We start from the raw sequence: 16,381 nt of genomic DNA on the forward strand, positions 1-16,381 counted from the left end.
ATGCAGCTTATCCATAATCATCTACCCTATACTGCTTGGAGCATGCATAAAATTCTGCTGGCTATATTGCATAGGTATATGGCAAAGTCATTCAGGTTTAGTGGAGAAGTTAGAAATTTCATGAGGTACAGAAGTTATGATCATGCTTCCAAATAAGTTTGGATCTACAGTCCCAAGTAAAATAATGGTGCCTCCTCTGACATGGTCACATGTTAAAAACAAAACAAAACAAAAAAATATCCTACACACTACAACTTCCCTTTGCTTCATCCCAAGGCCCCTCTATTAAGATGTGGGAAGGGAGCTTCTTAGACAATGTGGTGATTCTCTTCACCTGAAGCTGTTTTCATTATTTTCCCCTTGTAGTACCAGTTAAATCTGCATGCACCAAGGTGCATAAGACTGATCACGACCCCATAAGTCAGTGGTGTTCATCCTTTTTGACCTACGGGCCAAACATGTTATTTCAAAAAGATCAAGGAGCTACAAATCAATATTTTGATGCAGATTTTCTCTCCTGTTCCACTCTCTTGTGTTGCTTGAACAGCACAAAAAGCAGAAAATATCTACAATTCTATTGACAGGGATTCCCCTAGCATGGGGGAATCCCCAACAGGTGCAAAGGCAGAGTAGCCAGTTCCTCCATTGCCCCACAGCTCACAGTGCAGTGGGGCACAGTGGGGGTGTGATGGGATGTCAGGGACCAGGACAGGGGGCTGAAGCTTGCTGCATTGCTATGGCCATCTGGTGTATGGGGCCTACAACATTGTTTTCAGCTGGTACAAGTTAGAGGAGCCCCCTCGGTACTCTAATCTATGCTGTGTCAGGGAAGCAGGCAGCCATCATATTGCTGATTCTATTCTCCCTTCTCCCAGGCCGCCTTGGGTAGCTGTGTGAGGGAGGGAAATCATCCTTTGTTAGATGCTTCCTTAGGCTCAGGCAGAGCCTGGTGAGTCTCTATCCTTGCCCCACTGGAGCACCAACAACCAAGCAGGCAATGGAAAAGCCAAAGCTATTCATGAATTAAAGGGGAGGCGCGTTTATGTAAAAATATGTACAACATGTTCAGAGAGAAACTGGAGAAACAGAATATATGCACATGCACACAGAGCAAGGGAAAGCTTCCTTTCTGTTCCACAGATCTCTTATCAGTGATCTGCACTTCCCTTACATATTCTGTACAAGGAGCTTCTACTTGCATGCGTGGAAATTCTGCCTGAGAAATGACTAAAGAATGTACACAGTGTAGACTGGAAAGGAGAATTCTGCTCTTCTGAAGTCATAATGCAGATATCCATAGAGGTACTTTCTATTCAGTATCTTTAAAAATAAATTGAGAGAACTGAAGGAACACACATCTCTAACAGAGAGGAGCAAAAATTACTGTAAACGTAAAAATACAATTTACCTTTAGTTAAGTCTGCTGTGTGCCATATGGGAAAATTAATAGGAAGATTAAATTATTGCTGTGTACAAAAAGCTGCTTTAGGGGAAAATGAAGGACTAAACTAGGTCAAGTTTCTTTGCAAACTTTGGAATACAAAGGCTGTCTGTCTAAGAAAAGGGAAATAATTGCATGCAAAGCATGATGATGGCCTCTTTGTTGCATTAATATCATTAGCCAATTCCTGGGCATGCACACACACAAAAGTTTCCCTCTCATATTTTTTAAACTACTTAAAATAGGCACTGAAATTCCAGTTAATCCTCAGGTTTCATTCTGACAAAATCCGCTTATAAATAGTTATTCATGCTTTAAGACCCATATCTCCTGCTCCCACTGAAGCTAAAGCCTTGATGCCAGAGGGAAAAAAAGGGGAAGTTCTTTTAATAAACTAGATGATAACTTATCTCATAGGCAATAGGAAGAATAGGTTTGAAGTCATAATAAATGAGAGCTTCCCTTTTCCAGTGAAGATTATGGATCTGGCCCATCCAATGCCTGTTCAAGTCAACAGAAAGCTTGCAATGGATCAGGGTCAAAACTGTATTATGTTAAACTGGGACACTTAGCAGCTGAGGAGTACAGAAACATACTATTGCTTTCTGCCTCTATATTCTGATTAAAGACCATATAAAACTGTTGGGTTATGCTGAGTTATATCTATTCTTCAGCAAACAATTGGAGTTTTAGTTTGAAGAATCACAACTAATTGCGTTATGAACAGGACGTTATTTTTCCCTCCTGTGACAGAGCATGGATGTACAGAAATATTCAAATAATCAGAGAGCGAGAGGAGAAAATCTTGATGTTAAAAATTCTGAGAAGATATTGGGTCATGAAAACTATGGATGAAATATTTCTTATAAAAGGAGCAGGACCTAAGTTTGCCAGTGAAGCACAAGGTATGGCAACATTACATAGACTGTATTCCTGGAACAATTTTCCTCCCGCAGTCATACTTTTAAAAATGGGGGGAGAAGTGTTATTTCATATTGTCCTAACAGTACAAAATTTCATATTGTCCTAACACTAACTGATGTAAACAGATTGAGATACTGAAAATGCAGGTACTTTATACAATCAGCTATAATAAACCACTCTCTTATTTTATATGCCTCTTAGATTTCATGTTGTACTATTTGATCAAGAGTTCTAGCAGAATGTACTCTGAGCGCAACAAAGAAAGACTCCTAGAACAAATGATGTTAAGTTCTTGCCTGTCTGCTAGGATCTAAAATTATTTTTAAATATATTTCCAGCTCTTCACATACTGCATCAAGAGAGTCTCTGTGTTAGATGAAGCCAAGTTTAATGTTTTGGCCAATTGTATTAGTGAAAAAACTGAAAGCAGCTTCAACCTAAAATATACTTGCTTTAAGTAATACCAGAACTTGTTTATACTAAGAAAGTTACACCAGTTTACTAAATCAACTCAAGAATATCAATCTAGTTAAACTGATACAAACTCCTAATACAGACACATTTAAATTAATTTAACCCTTGTTTCAATCACATTAGTTTTTAACAGTAAATTACCAAATTAATCTAAACCAATTTAAGTGAAACCTCACAAAGATGATGTCATGGCTTGAGTAAAAGTAAATGTATGTCTTGGATCGTAATAGAAGAGATTTAAGAACAACCCACTTCCTTCCTAAATTGACTTCAATTATGAACATCATATGTATGTAATATATGATCATTTTAGAAGAATATGCAAATTGTCAGCATGCAAATAGCCCTATATAATATGCACAACTAAAGACATACCTCAGATAATTCAGTTTGTGCATGGGAATGATTGATACTGGGATTACTGTTCAAAATCCCAAACCATGATACTTGAGATCACACTACTATTTCATCTTTAAATTTCATATATTTTATTAATTTTATAAAGCAATAGCCACACAAACATACACAGCAACCATAAATCACAACAAATAAATGCCAGTGGGTAGCTGAATAATGGCTTTATGAAAGAAACCAAACAGATATGCAAGAAATTTTAACTAAATAAATAAATCTGGTATCATGTAAAATTCTATATATGTACTGTGAGAACCATAACACAACTCTGCATTCATATAAAAAGAGATGAGTGATACTGAATCAATTAACAGATTACCTCCTTAATGGAAGGTATTTAATACATCTCCCTTATTTTTTCAACCTTGCGACATCTCCTTTCTTTTTGCACAGTAACTTTTTCATATTTAATGACGAAACAAACTACATTCAGACAAAGTATGCAGGAGCTTTGGGAGAAAATCCTATCAATTATTTAGCATTAACTTGGTTTGTCAATACAGTAAAGGCTGACATATTTACCATTGTCAGACTGGTAATATGTATGGATTCACTTACTTCTTGGACTGACACAATATTATCATGTCATAAGATATGCAGTTGTAAATTAAAAAGACAATTTATACTGATTCCTCCTTGGTGTCAGAGCTCACTCTTATTTTTTTTTTTGTTCAATAATCCCCTTGTTTGAAGGCTTTGAATGATGTGTTTTTTCTTTTGTTCAGGTAAAAGGTATATAATTCCCATCTATTTGCCCCCTCCGAGTTTTAACTGCTTAGTAAGGCTCAAGGTCTGTGTCACACATTTAACATTCATCTGCTCCCTCTACAAGGTCAGAAGAGGATGATTGCTTTTTTACTAGTATTTACTCTAATTTATCCCCATGACATCTTGTCTCCTAACCTCTGCTCGTTGCAGCAGAGGAAACTCAATGTTTAGTGCATGTTCCAAAAGTGCATGTCCCTACCATGTTCAGTGCATGTCCCTACCATGTTCAGTGCATGTCCCTACCAGTATGGAGAAAAATTACTCTGACCCCAAATGTAGTGATCAGTCTATATGTTGTACTTCTACTATTGCAGGGAAAGAACATTCCAAAAATTGATATTTCTCTGAGGAAAAAAAATAGTTCTAAATTTTGTGGACTGATCTTTAATTTTCAGGTGTGTGCATTTGTTCTCCTTATATTATTAGATAAACTAGATCTTCTCTATATTCTATAAAATTAAGCTCCTCTGGCTGTCATTGTAGCTAAGACTGCATGTCTTTATAAAGGTCAGTAGCTCTTGTCTTAAAGATATTTATAACTCATGTCTACAAATCTCTATTTTTTCATTTTTGATTTATGACCAATATTTTTCTGCATCAACTTTAACTGCTTGAATTTTTGGACTTTAGGAAACAACTGTTATGGAAAAGCCAATCAGGATTTCTAAGTCAACACTCTTATTTAAAATGTGGGAGTATTAACAGAACGAATTCTAACATAAAATCATTTTGGGGGCTGCATTCAGACCAACATTCAATTTCATAGTTCAGAACAAATGTTCTGGCTCAGTTTATATAAAGTGTAATACAAATTTAAGAATGTTATATCAGTACTTCTCCCAAAAAATAAGAATATTAGAAACACTACTTTGTCTAATTCACAGAACAATGTTCACTCTCCAGCTATCCTGGTCAACTCAGCTGGGCACCAGTAGAGATACTGGGCCAAATTTTCAAAAGTGGCCTATAATTTTGGGTACCCAACTTTACATGCTACAGCCTAGTATTCAGAACTGGTGATCACCCACTGCTCCAGATGACTTCATCTGGAAATATTTCTACATCTAGGGGGATAGAACTAGGGGAAGAACACAATTGCATCAACCAATCACTTTTAAAGCAAGTGTAAAGATTCTTCCTGAACTCCACAGAAAATAATATTCCAACTGTAGCTCATGATAACCGCAATCTATTATATCCATCTAGTTTTAGTGACTGATTCACTGAGGCAAGACAGCAGAATTCATGTCCTGTCAGCTTTCATTTATGTTTATAGTATGCTCCACTAAATCAGAGATGTTTCTCTGGCACAAAGAATGAAGGTAAAATCTCTCCTTAGCTTTTCTCCACAAAAAAAGAGGTGTCAACATGCTTAATTGTTGATGAGTCAAAGTTATTCTCATTCATCAGAATAGAGAGTTTTGGGGAAAAAATATACTACTAACATATTGAGTACTAATGTGGTTCAGATGGTCCCATTTCCTGTCATGGAAATAACTGCAGAAAGCTTCCCTGTGCATAAATAATTTGACACTTTAGATGGACTTCACATCCACCTGCTGCAGTAATGTGTCTTGCTGACAGCCAGAATTGCCAATGAAGTCTAAGTCTTTCTATCTGACCAAGTATTCATTTTTGGCACCTAAGAGACATTAGATATGATCAAGTGCAAAGTAGGATTTTGTGCCCATATTTCAGTTCAAATGACTTCTTGCAGAAAGAGAGCACTTGCATTTGCCAACTTCCCATCTCGACCCATTCCCCTCCCTCCCCCCTCTTCCCCATCCAAATGCTACAAGGTAGGCCAATAGGCAGACACTGTAAAAAGCTTCTATTTTAACAGACAGGGAGGAATGTAAACGGAGACCACATATATATATCAATTATGGATACAGAGGGCACAACTTAGTGCAAGAAGTGTTGACATTGCAGTGTGTCTTGACTTTACACACCTATAATTTGCAGAATGTGTCACTGCTTACAGAGATTAAAGAGAGATTAACTTTCAAAAACAAAACCTAGCTTCCAAGGCTGTGTAACCTGAGATTTTGGCACCACATTGAGTCAGCTGAAGTGACACAAGGCAGTGAGAGCATTATAAATGAGGTGTCCACTTCACTTTGGCTATTTATAGAAATGCCCACTGTGGAAGGGACCAAAACACAAGCCTTTGCAGCCAGGTTGAATTTCATAAGAAAAGATTACCAGGGCGCAGAAACCTGTTTTGCTGCCCCACAGGGGGTTTCACAGAAATAGTATGTAACCTAAGGGACTGTAACAGGTTGGCAGTGTTTGCCTGAAACATCCAAGCCATTAACCAGGATCTAGCACTACATTTTTGACAGAGAAAATATTTAAGTATTTTCTGTCAATTCTGCCTTATCAGTACAGCTTGATATTTTCAATGCAAATCCTACTCCTGTGATATCATTTCATAACTCTGTCCCTTGTGAGCCCATCCTGTGCGCTGAATGAGGCAGGAGTCCTGTGGAAAAAAATACTGTGTGATTATGCATTTTCACCCCAACTAAGCTCCCCAAATCTACTGTGGGGAAGGCAAAAAAAAAAAAAACCCACTTCACCTTGGCCAAATTCCTTCACAGCTCCTCAGAAAAAGAGTAACCAGCACAGTGTCCACAGCAGATCCTGACAAAACCCAATATTCCATCATTTCCATGGGTGGAAGGGTGGCTGCTGCTCCTCTTAGTCCACATAAAAAGAGAGCTTTTCCTGCACCAGCATGGGCCTGTATAGTCCCCCCCTGTCTTCCAGTCACCTGGGGGAATGGGTCAGCATCTCCAGACCTGATCTGCAGCAGAAAGTCACTCCCTAGCTCTCTAGCCCTTAAAGGGGCGCACACCTTTCCCAACAAGCCAGACAATGGTCCCCATCACTTAATGTGCGGTGAGATCATTTCAAGTTTAGACAAGCCCTAATTCCCATTGAAAGTTAATGGAATTTGGGCACCTAACTGCTAATCATGCCTGTGAGAATCTCCTTCTTTGTCTTTTATAACAGCTTTCACTCACACACCAATATGCCACATTTGATGCCAAAACTGTTGAACACATTTGTTGGTGCAGTATCAGAATAAGCCCCGGTTGTGTTTGTGAACCCCTCTGGCCTCGTCCTTATTATGAGGTATTAGAGATTTGACACCACTCGTCCATCTTAGGCCTCCAAAGGATCGTGCCTTTTGTCTGGTGAGTCTTTAAGAACAGAACTTGCTCCTCCTTGACATCACAAGTTCTCTAAGTAGTAAGTATTGTGTCTTTCACCACTATAAAAGCAACCCAAAGCAATAAGCTATTCAACTGTCACTACTGAGAGTACACCCATCTTTGCTGGTGCAGTGAAAGGCATGGGTGCTTTGGACTTACCCTTGTGGACAAACACATCCTGAAAGACAAGGAAGATGTGCTGAGAAGGTGAGATTTAGCAGCTGGTTCTCACAGGTTCTCTCTCTGCTAAGCTCCATGTTAGCTTGTGGGTTACTACAGTTAACATAAATCTGGCCCGCTGGGCAGTTGTGTACTGGAAAACAAAATATTGCAGATGTTCATCATTCCTAAAATTTCAGATTTGGTAGAAAGCTTTCAAAATTAATAAGTGCTGATTTAAATCAGAGATTAATTTGACCAATCATGGGGGTGGGTTCATCTATAACTCCTGGTCAGACAGTTAACCCCATAGAGCCGCTATGAATCTGATCCAGTTGGAAAAGAAGAAAAAAGATAAATGTATTCTAATGAACCTACTTGCTCATTACTGTGCACTGTTCCCTTCAAGTTTAACAACCAGCCCAGGGAAGGTTCCATAATCCCCCAAGCACAGGAAAGTGCAGTACTACCTGGCTCACGAGGGAGCCAGAGCTGCATGTGAGCAGAAGCTGGGAGCTGGCTGTGGAGGGAATAGTGGATAACAGGTAGCCTGAGAGCTGGACCTGAAGGCCCTGACAGCTGGGCTGAGATTCCCCTGTTGCTGGCAGGGGTCCAGTGGCAGTCAGAGCAAGAACACAGGGCTGTTGACTGCAGGCAAGTGATTGGTGCAGCTGGGTTACACAGCAGCCTTTTGCTTTATATACCCCTGGACCTGCTCCTGGACACTGGGTTGGGAACTGTTGGTTTTATCTCTTTTTTGTTTTAACCACTAAGGAAATTATTATCTGAGGAAATTATTATATTATTATCTGAGTGTGGTATCAGACATCTAGGAGATTGCTGTAGTCCAACACTACTTGCAGTGACACCCTGCAATGCGATCAGCTACACTATTCATAAGAGAGTCAAGGACCCGCAGTTTCAAAATAAACTGAAACATCCTGCACCTCACAGCAAGTTAGTTTTTTTTTTTTTTATCTGAAATGAAAGGGAACATTTTCACAAAGTCCAGTCCTTAACCCCTCAGGATCTGCTAGTCAGAGTAAAGATACTATAATACAAGAAGCAATTGTTATTAATGTTTTCCTTTTACTTAGGCACCCACACAACATTATAATTCTTATACCACTCTGGGGAGAAAGTAAAAACTGATAGTACAGAAATAGTACTTAGCTAGAACTGGGAGGGGAACAAAATCTCAGTTTGTAAAAATATTGGAAGTGTCCAGTTTTTCCAACAACATTTTGTGAGACAAAACTAGCCTATGTTTGTTCCATGTGAAGATCTGCTGTTTACATTACATAATAAACGTAGGTTGCATTATCAATCTGAAAACATTTCACTATACTAAAATATTGATAAAAAGCATTTTCTCACAGGTAGCCAGTACTTTCAACAGAGCTTCTATTGTTTTTCTCTAACCCTACTTTTAGTTATACCATAGGTTAAATTTCTAATTTAAGGCTCCAGTCCTGCCAAGTGATGATTGTATGGACCTTTATGCCCTCACAGAGTCCCACTATAATCAATGAGACATCATGGAAGAAGCGGGGTCTGTCTACGCCATCTCTTTTCCATACCTTAATGAGTCTCTTTCACTTACCAATGTTGTTCTCACAACTCATCATTCCATCTTTGCAATGGCTGCAACAAAAATATATGAAGCTGTAATTAGAACCAGGAAGGTCTGAAATGTTACCATTCATCTATACTTGAAAAAAATGTGTAAAATATTACTCAAAATAAAAGAATTATATAAATGTGTATGCATGAAGATAACCAATAAGGGAGTTTGTGTTGTCTTGTTCAGAAGGTTCTTAATATATAATGTATTAACAAAGTAGCCTATATTGCTGCTTACACATCCATTAAAAGAAAAGCACAGTCCTTGTAATAAACAAACATTACATAATACAAATGCTAAGTTTAAAGAATAGAGCCCATGGAGGACTGACACAAAAATATTATTACATTACTAGGTCAAGTCCTGTTACCACTGATATCAATGGGAGTTTTATCATTGACTGCAATGGTAGCAAAAGCAGACCCTGTTGTGAAACAGTATCACATGTATCTTACATTAAACATTCAAATATGTAACTACAGTAAAAAAACAAAACAAAAAACCACATACACAGCTATAGCAAGCTATTCATTAGACTTCAACTCTGAGTAAGAGAAAGCCCCTTCTAAATAAACACAGTAAACTATTACTCTTTACAAAAAATCTTTTGGTTGACTATTGTAAATATTCAACTGATTGATTTTTCTCATTAGAAGCCCAAAAAGCTGCTGAAGAGTGAACTGGCGAGTCAAATGAAAATCCAAATGACTCCAAAGATAGCTCAAAACAGTATCAATTCCGTAAGATAAAATGCTGTGCTGTGCAAAATAAAATCACTGGACTTCACTTCCCCAGCCCTGCCACCATAAGCTACTAAAGCAAAATTTAGTCAAGGCTGAAACACAATGAAAAAGTCACAGTGAAAGCTTCTCCCATACTATTGAGCTAATATGGTGGGGCTAAAGGGGGGGAGGCGCGATTGGTTTCATGCCTCTGCCAATAAAACCAGTGCAAAGAAAACCAATGAACTGCTTAAACCCAAAACATAATTGCAGCAAATATTATGCAAAGCAGCACTGAATACTGTGGCACTTTCTGTACCTGTCTAACTCCAGCCAAAATAGTCTACTACTTTATAGAACAGTAGCAAATTTGGTAGTCACTCAGTCTCCGGGAAGAAAAAATAGTATTGGCTCTAATTCAGATTCTGTGCTATACTGAAGGAGAATTTCAGCCAGTGAACTTTAGTCCTATTCATTTATTCTTCTGTGACAGTTGTGGTCTCCCCAGTTCACCTCTGCTAGACAGCCAGTAAATAAAATATCAAAAATGCCTCTGTCTGTGCTATTGCTGATTTAATATTGTATTTAGAGCAACATATATTTCACACAACTATCCAAATTCACTAAAGGTGGGGGGCTCTGTCTTATGGAGTTTGCAATCTAATTCAGAGAGGAAAATATGGAAAAACAATACAGGACAAAAATGGTGAGGGAGAGTACTGTTGTGGATGTGGGACAGCATCACAGTGTAAGTGGGGTTTTAAGGAGGTGGTTGAAAAAAAGATAGCTAGAGCACTTGGCAGAAAGTTAACAATAAGAGGCTGTTTCAAGTACGAAAGGAACTCAAATCTAAAAGTGGGAGGAGACTAAGGGAACAATTAGGACAAAGAGGATTGGATGAGCCTGATAAAGACCCTAACCATTTTTAACAAGTACATAGCAGTGGGCAAATACATTCTGTTACATTCCGCAGTTTTGTTAGTGATCTCCCATATACATAGATATTATTACCCTAAAATGTCTCTTAGATCTGACTAGTTCATCTAGACCCACTGTCCATATAGTAACTCGTATGTAAGACAGGCTCTATATCAATTGACCTGCATAAATCCATGTTAAAGTGTAGCCAGAGAAAATCATGACTAACCAGAAGGTAAGCAAGATAATCTTACAACTGTCTAAGAGGTCTACTCACAATGTAGACCAGTGTAACTCCACTGAAGTCAAGGAAGAGATGAATTTGGCCTTAGAATTTAAAACATTTCAATCAGTGGATCTCAACCATCTGATAATTCCAATATATGCACAGAGAGGCAAATCCTCAGTAGGAAATATTAATGTCAAAAAAGCTCTCATAAAACCAGGGCTCTGCACCCCTCCACTAAATTCGGTGCACTTCTTTCTTTTGCATGCACAGTAGAACTGCCCCAGCTCCATTGCCAGGGTACACTCCCCATGGGCATGAAGTCAGAGACAGTATTGACCCCAAAGTGAAGACAGGCTTAATCAAAGAACAGTTTATATATTTATCTGGGTCAGTGTACTTGTTGGTGCAAGGGTGCATGAGAAGGACTGGCATGTATTCACACTATACCATTGGGTTTCTGCCAGTACTGATGCCTAGTCAGGTAAATGGGAAATCAGACTTTAAAGATTAACTGATGTGTTTTATTAACTAGCCAGATTTTTCCAGAGTCAAAGCTATCTGTTCTGCCTGTAAATAAATGCAGTGAAAGTAAAATAGGATGTTCGATACAGGGGAAGGGGGTTGAAATTTGACCCATTCCTTAATTTACCTTTGCCAGGCAAAATTAATGGGTGAAAAGGATGCATCTGATAGCATTCCGAATAGTTTAACAAGTTTTCTTCTTTAATGTTGTGAGTATAATGGGAAACAAAGGGCAACTGTGAAAAATAACATGCACCTTGCCAGTGAGAGGCACTCATTGCTCATTACGGTTTACGGTTATCCATCTTCAGTGGCTCAGGAATATAGGCCCCCTGCTCCCTGGCCCTCATCTGTGCCTGGATTGGAGTTCTGACTCCCTGATCCCAGGGGGGGTTCAACAAGGTTCTAGTCCTGCCGAGTTGGAAGAGGAAGGCCAGGGAAAGGGTTGGGCATGCCAGGGAAGTCCTCAAGGTTCTCTGCACCATTAACTTGCATGCCTATCTACTCAGTGTTGTGGAGCCCACTTACAGGAGGCTCTGAGGGTAAGCACAGCAGAGGAAATTTCTGGAAGCATGCATTTCACAGCAACAGTGCTGTCCAAAGAAAGGCAGAAAGTCATGGACATTTTAAAGCTAGTTTACAGAATTCTCAATAAAAGATTAAACAGGATAGTGCAAATGACTTGACAGAGCACAGGGGGAAAAAACCAAACAAGGTGCATGCCCTACCATTTGCCCAAAGAGGTGATAATATTTTCTCCGGGTGGATATTCAATTCCTTGAAAATAACAAGGGCACTCATTCCTACAGAGGAGAAAAACAAATAATTTTGATCATATGGGAACATGTACATCATGAATTAGAAGATAGACATGAGGAAGAAAAAAAACTTCACTTTAACCAATAATTACTGCCATTCAAAAAGTTGATCTTATTCTGCATGGTGTATTGGTCTGGATCCTTAGCACGGTATTGTTACCATGAGGGCATCGAGATGTATCTCCATGAAGGTAAGGTCAGCAGCTTTCTGACACTATCTATTATGCAAAGGACTAGTTCATAAAATAGACAGCAATATGAAAGAAATCTGGAGTAGCTACTTCAGACAGTAATAGAGGAGTGATAATAATCCATCATCATCACTTTAATATACTAGTATTTTTAAAAATATCATAGTTTATACACCTCTACCTCGATATAATGGTGTCCTCGGGAGCCAAAAAAACGTACCGTGTTATAGGTGAAACCGCGTTATATTGAACTTGCTTTGATCTACCGGAGTGCGCAGCCCCCCCCCTTCCCCCCGGAGCACTGCTTTACCGCGTTATATCTGAATTCGCGTTATATCAGGTCGCGTTATATCGAGGTAGAGGTGTACTCTAAATTACCTCTTTTAAAAAAAAAAAAAAAAAAAGAAGCAAAGCAAGTCTCTACAGCCTATGACATGGAAAAGTGGGAACACAGCCACAGGGAATGCCATGAGAGTGACAAATGAGACCACCACTTTTCCTTCCATATAAAATCTGTACAGCTAGTTGGGCTGTATGGAAAGAGATATAGCTGGAGCATGGGGGAGAGGCATTCTGCACTGCATGTTCCCTCTCCTAACTCCATGTTCATCAGGAATTAGTTAAAAATGTATTAAGTGAAATTAAGAATCCCCTTAGTTCTGTGTGACTCCCATCAGAAGACAGACTCTAGGGTTCCCATGTGGTCACTTTTTGTTGGTGAAAGAACTAGAATGCATGGAGGGTAAGACTCTCTACGCATCCAGACGGAGATCCGTGAAAACCTATGACTGCAATCATGTAAATTCCTGGCTTCCATTTGTTTATTATGGTCCTGATTCCCCAACCTCTGAATGTTCTATCTCTCTATTGGTCCCACAGTAGAGAAGCGTGAATGTTGCACCAGTTCTCAGAAGCCACCTGGATTATTTTATTCCATTCTATAGGTGAAATCCTGACTCTACTGACATCAATGGGAGTTTTGCCATTGACTTTAATAGGGCTAGGATTTTACCCCATATGTTTTTTTTATGCTGAAAGAAATATATGGCAGTATGATCCCAGCTTCACCAGTGTAAATCCCATGTAACTCACTGGAAGTCAAGGGAGTTATTCCAAATTTACACCAGTGTAATTGAGGATCTGGCCCAGTGTCTCCAAGTATTGTCAGCAGTCATTTATTTAGAAGATTAAAAGAACTCATGCTAATGTTTGTAGGAGTGGATGTGGTCTCAGGACTGAAAATGCCCAATTTTGGTAAAGCTGATAGATAAAAACAGGGCACAGCACTGTATTCCTTACCTATCTGTCTATCTAGGTTTCATAGTGATGCCCCTCACCATAGCATAGGAGTGCTTTCCACATAAAACCAATAGCACTAGCAAAGTCCCTACCCTTTTTACCTCTCCGATATTCAAAAACAGCTAGCACGTAAAGACTGATCATCATCAGTACGACGTTATAAAACCTGGAGCTTTACAATTTCAGCTTTCCAGGGGACTGTCTGCTCTGCAGGGGGAACTCTATTGAATAACAAAAAGGCCCCATAAATAAGGCATTCCCTTCCTGCAGGATAGGTGAAATGTTAAGGCACCAGAACTGTATGTGGAATTCATTGATAAAGCAATGATGAAATTCAGTGGAGACTATAATAAAAACTGTCTTTGGAAAGGAAAGAACATCTTTATCCCAGCTTTTTGCACTGCTAAGAATTAGCCTTTCAAAACAGCACACCAAATTGTGTAGGCTGAGTTTAAGAATCAAAGGACTGCAAACCTCCTGATTAACATGATTCTGTGTGATACTAAAAACCTGCCAGATCTAGAGGAGATGTATATTGTTCTACAGAATACACAAAGCACTCATAGTTTCTAAACTCTCTCTTTGATTTGAAAATATAAATATACACATTTAAAGTGGTACTTAGACTCATTGTCAACGCTGCAAATTATACCTACCTCTGTACACATCTTTCAGTCTTGCTGTTCAAATACATTCCAAGAGGACAAGCACAACCTTCAACACAATCACCGCTGCATGTCTCTGGCATAGAAAATGTTTGGCAAGTTTGGCCACAGGTAGATACACAGGTACTGTACTCCTTTGTGTCTTCACATGAAAGAGCTATCCAAATGAAATAGATCTCTCTAATTACAGTGCAAGAGATTCAAGTACACTCCAATCTCATAAGTCTTTTTAGGGCAACACTTTTTCTGATAAAACATCATTATTTCTTGGATCCCAGTTACATTAGAATTGCTATTATAACACCATGGGATATAAATTACACAGATTTAAATCCAGTGTCAATCCAATGAAGTCAGTGCAGTTAATCCAGATTTACACTGGTGTAACTGAGATCAGACTTTGGCCTTTTGTCTTTATAACTCTCAACATGCTTGGCTCTCAAATAAGTGCTTTGAACAGTGCACAATATCTTAAACAAAAACACAATGAAGCAACTGATTAAGATGTTGGTGCTTTACAGCTGTTGAATCACACAATCTGAAATTTTGTTTGCATGCCCCATAAAACAATAGTCAAGAACACATGCAGTCTAGTGTAGTTCCACTAACTGAGGGATTGGCCACAATTGCCACATATCAATGGAAAAAAAGAGACTCAGGTTCTTGAAGAATTGTTGGAGGATTTCAAATCTTTCAAATGTGGATTTCTGCTACCTTACATTAGCTATGATATCAACACATTAATTCATCAATGAATTAGTTTAAAAAATCCACAGAGCCCTACTCTGATTAGCGAGAACCAGAAGCTATTTATCCATCCCATGAACTGCACCAATACAGACATTTGGGATGAGATATTCAAAGTAGCCTAGGAGATTTAGACACACAGAAATAGTGGAAGATGTGTCTTCCCTAGCCTGTTTTGAAAAAAATTCATCCTTGATTCTCAGATTAAGAGAATTATATGTTATGATGTGTGAGTGGGAAAACAGAGAAAGAGCTATTAGAAATGACCTTCTGATAAATGACAGCATTTATTCTGATTTGGTGAGAAAAGGACCTAGTACCTAGTATAAAAAGAATGGACTATAATTCATTGGTCCCATATATGGAATAGGCAACATCCCATTTAGTTTGCTCACGACCATGCATAAAACCTATGAACTGAAAGACAACTTACCACAGTCTGGGATGCTAGACCTAAAATCTATTATCACTCCATGTCTTCGGCATTGATGAGCGTAATTGGCTAAAGCAGAGCACAAGCAAATCTGGCCACATTTGCAGGTGTCCCTTCTGCAATGCTCAAAATAGGAAACAGGACTCAGATAGGTGTGGCAAGGGGCAAAGAGTTCTTTTGTAACGATGCTGCAAGCTTCTGATGCATAAGAGGCTGTTAAGGTAACACATTAAAACAAACATATTTTAGCTCCAAAACTATTAACACTTGGTAGAGGTCTTAGAGGAGGAAGTAGTATTGTTTATTGCAGCTGACCATAGCAAGAGATTTATGAACATATTTTACTCTATAGTAGATCTGTATGTGCAACTTCCATTGCTATCAATAGAAATTGCACTGATGACTGGAGAAGCAGTCAGGCCCGAATCCATAAAGGGACTTCAGCATTGTGATGCTGAGCCTAGAAAAACACAGGAATAACACTACAATCCACAAAGCCTAAACTAGCCAATGGAATATGCCGACAAGAGGGATGTGTCCTAAGCCCTGCCCCTCTCACAGAGATAGGCACTAAGCCCAGGCTGCAGGGAGATGCCTATTTCTGCTAATCATCCACAGGGAACCCCTCTCCTGGAGTCAAGCAGCTTACACACCCAAGTCATTTCTTGTGAGAATGCATTAGGCACCTGCCTCACTCCACATCAAATAATAGGAGGAGGAGAAGTTGGTAGTGGTACCTGCCTAACACCACACAAAATGGGTGGTGGTGATGGTACCCAGTTTATAACATTTAACCCAGTGGTTAGAGCACT

At 39.0% G+C, this 16,381-nt stretch overlaps 1 protein-coding gene across 1 annotated transcript in view; it reads right to left on the reverse strand.

Moving 5' to 3' along the window:
* The window catches only part of OTOG (otogelin), a 147,292-nt gene that overhangs the window by 102,125 nt on the left and 28,786 nt on the right, over window positions 1–16,381 (reverse strand). Inside the window, exons 15-19 of the mRNA XM_065403357.1 lie at window positions 15,570–15,782; window positions 14,381–14,546; window positions 12,145–12,219; window positions 9,005–9,045; window positions 7,402–7,555 (exon numbers count right to left, since the gene is read on the reverse strand). Of these exons, the coding sequence (XP_065259429.1) occupies window positions 7,402–7,555; window positions 9,005–9,045; window positions 12,145–12,219; window positions 14,381–14,546; window positions 15,570–15,782 (649 nt within the window). The remainder of the gene's footprint in view (window positions 1–7,401; window positions 7,556–9,004; window positions 9,046–12,144; window positions 12,220–14,380; window positions 14,547–15,569; window positions 15,783–16,381) is intronic.

The sequence above is a fragment of the Emys orbicularis genome, chromosome 4, assembly GCF_028017835.1.
Source record: "Emys orbicularis isolate rEmyOrb1 chromosome 4, rEmyOrb1.hap1, whole genome shotgun sequence".
Taxonomy (NCBI): domain Eukaryota; kingdom Metazoa; phylum Chordata; order Testudines; family Emydidae; genus Emys; species Emys orbicularis.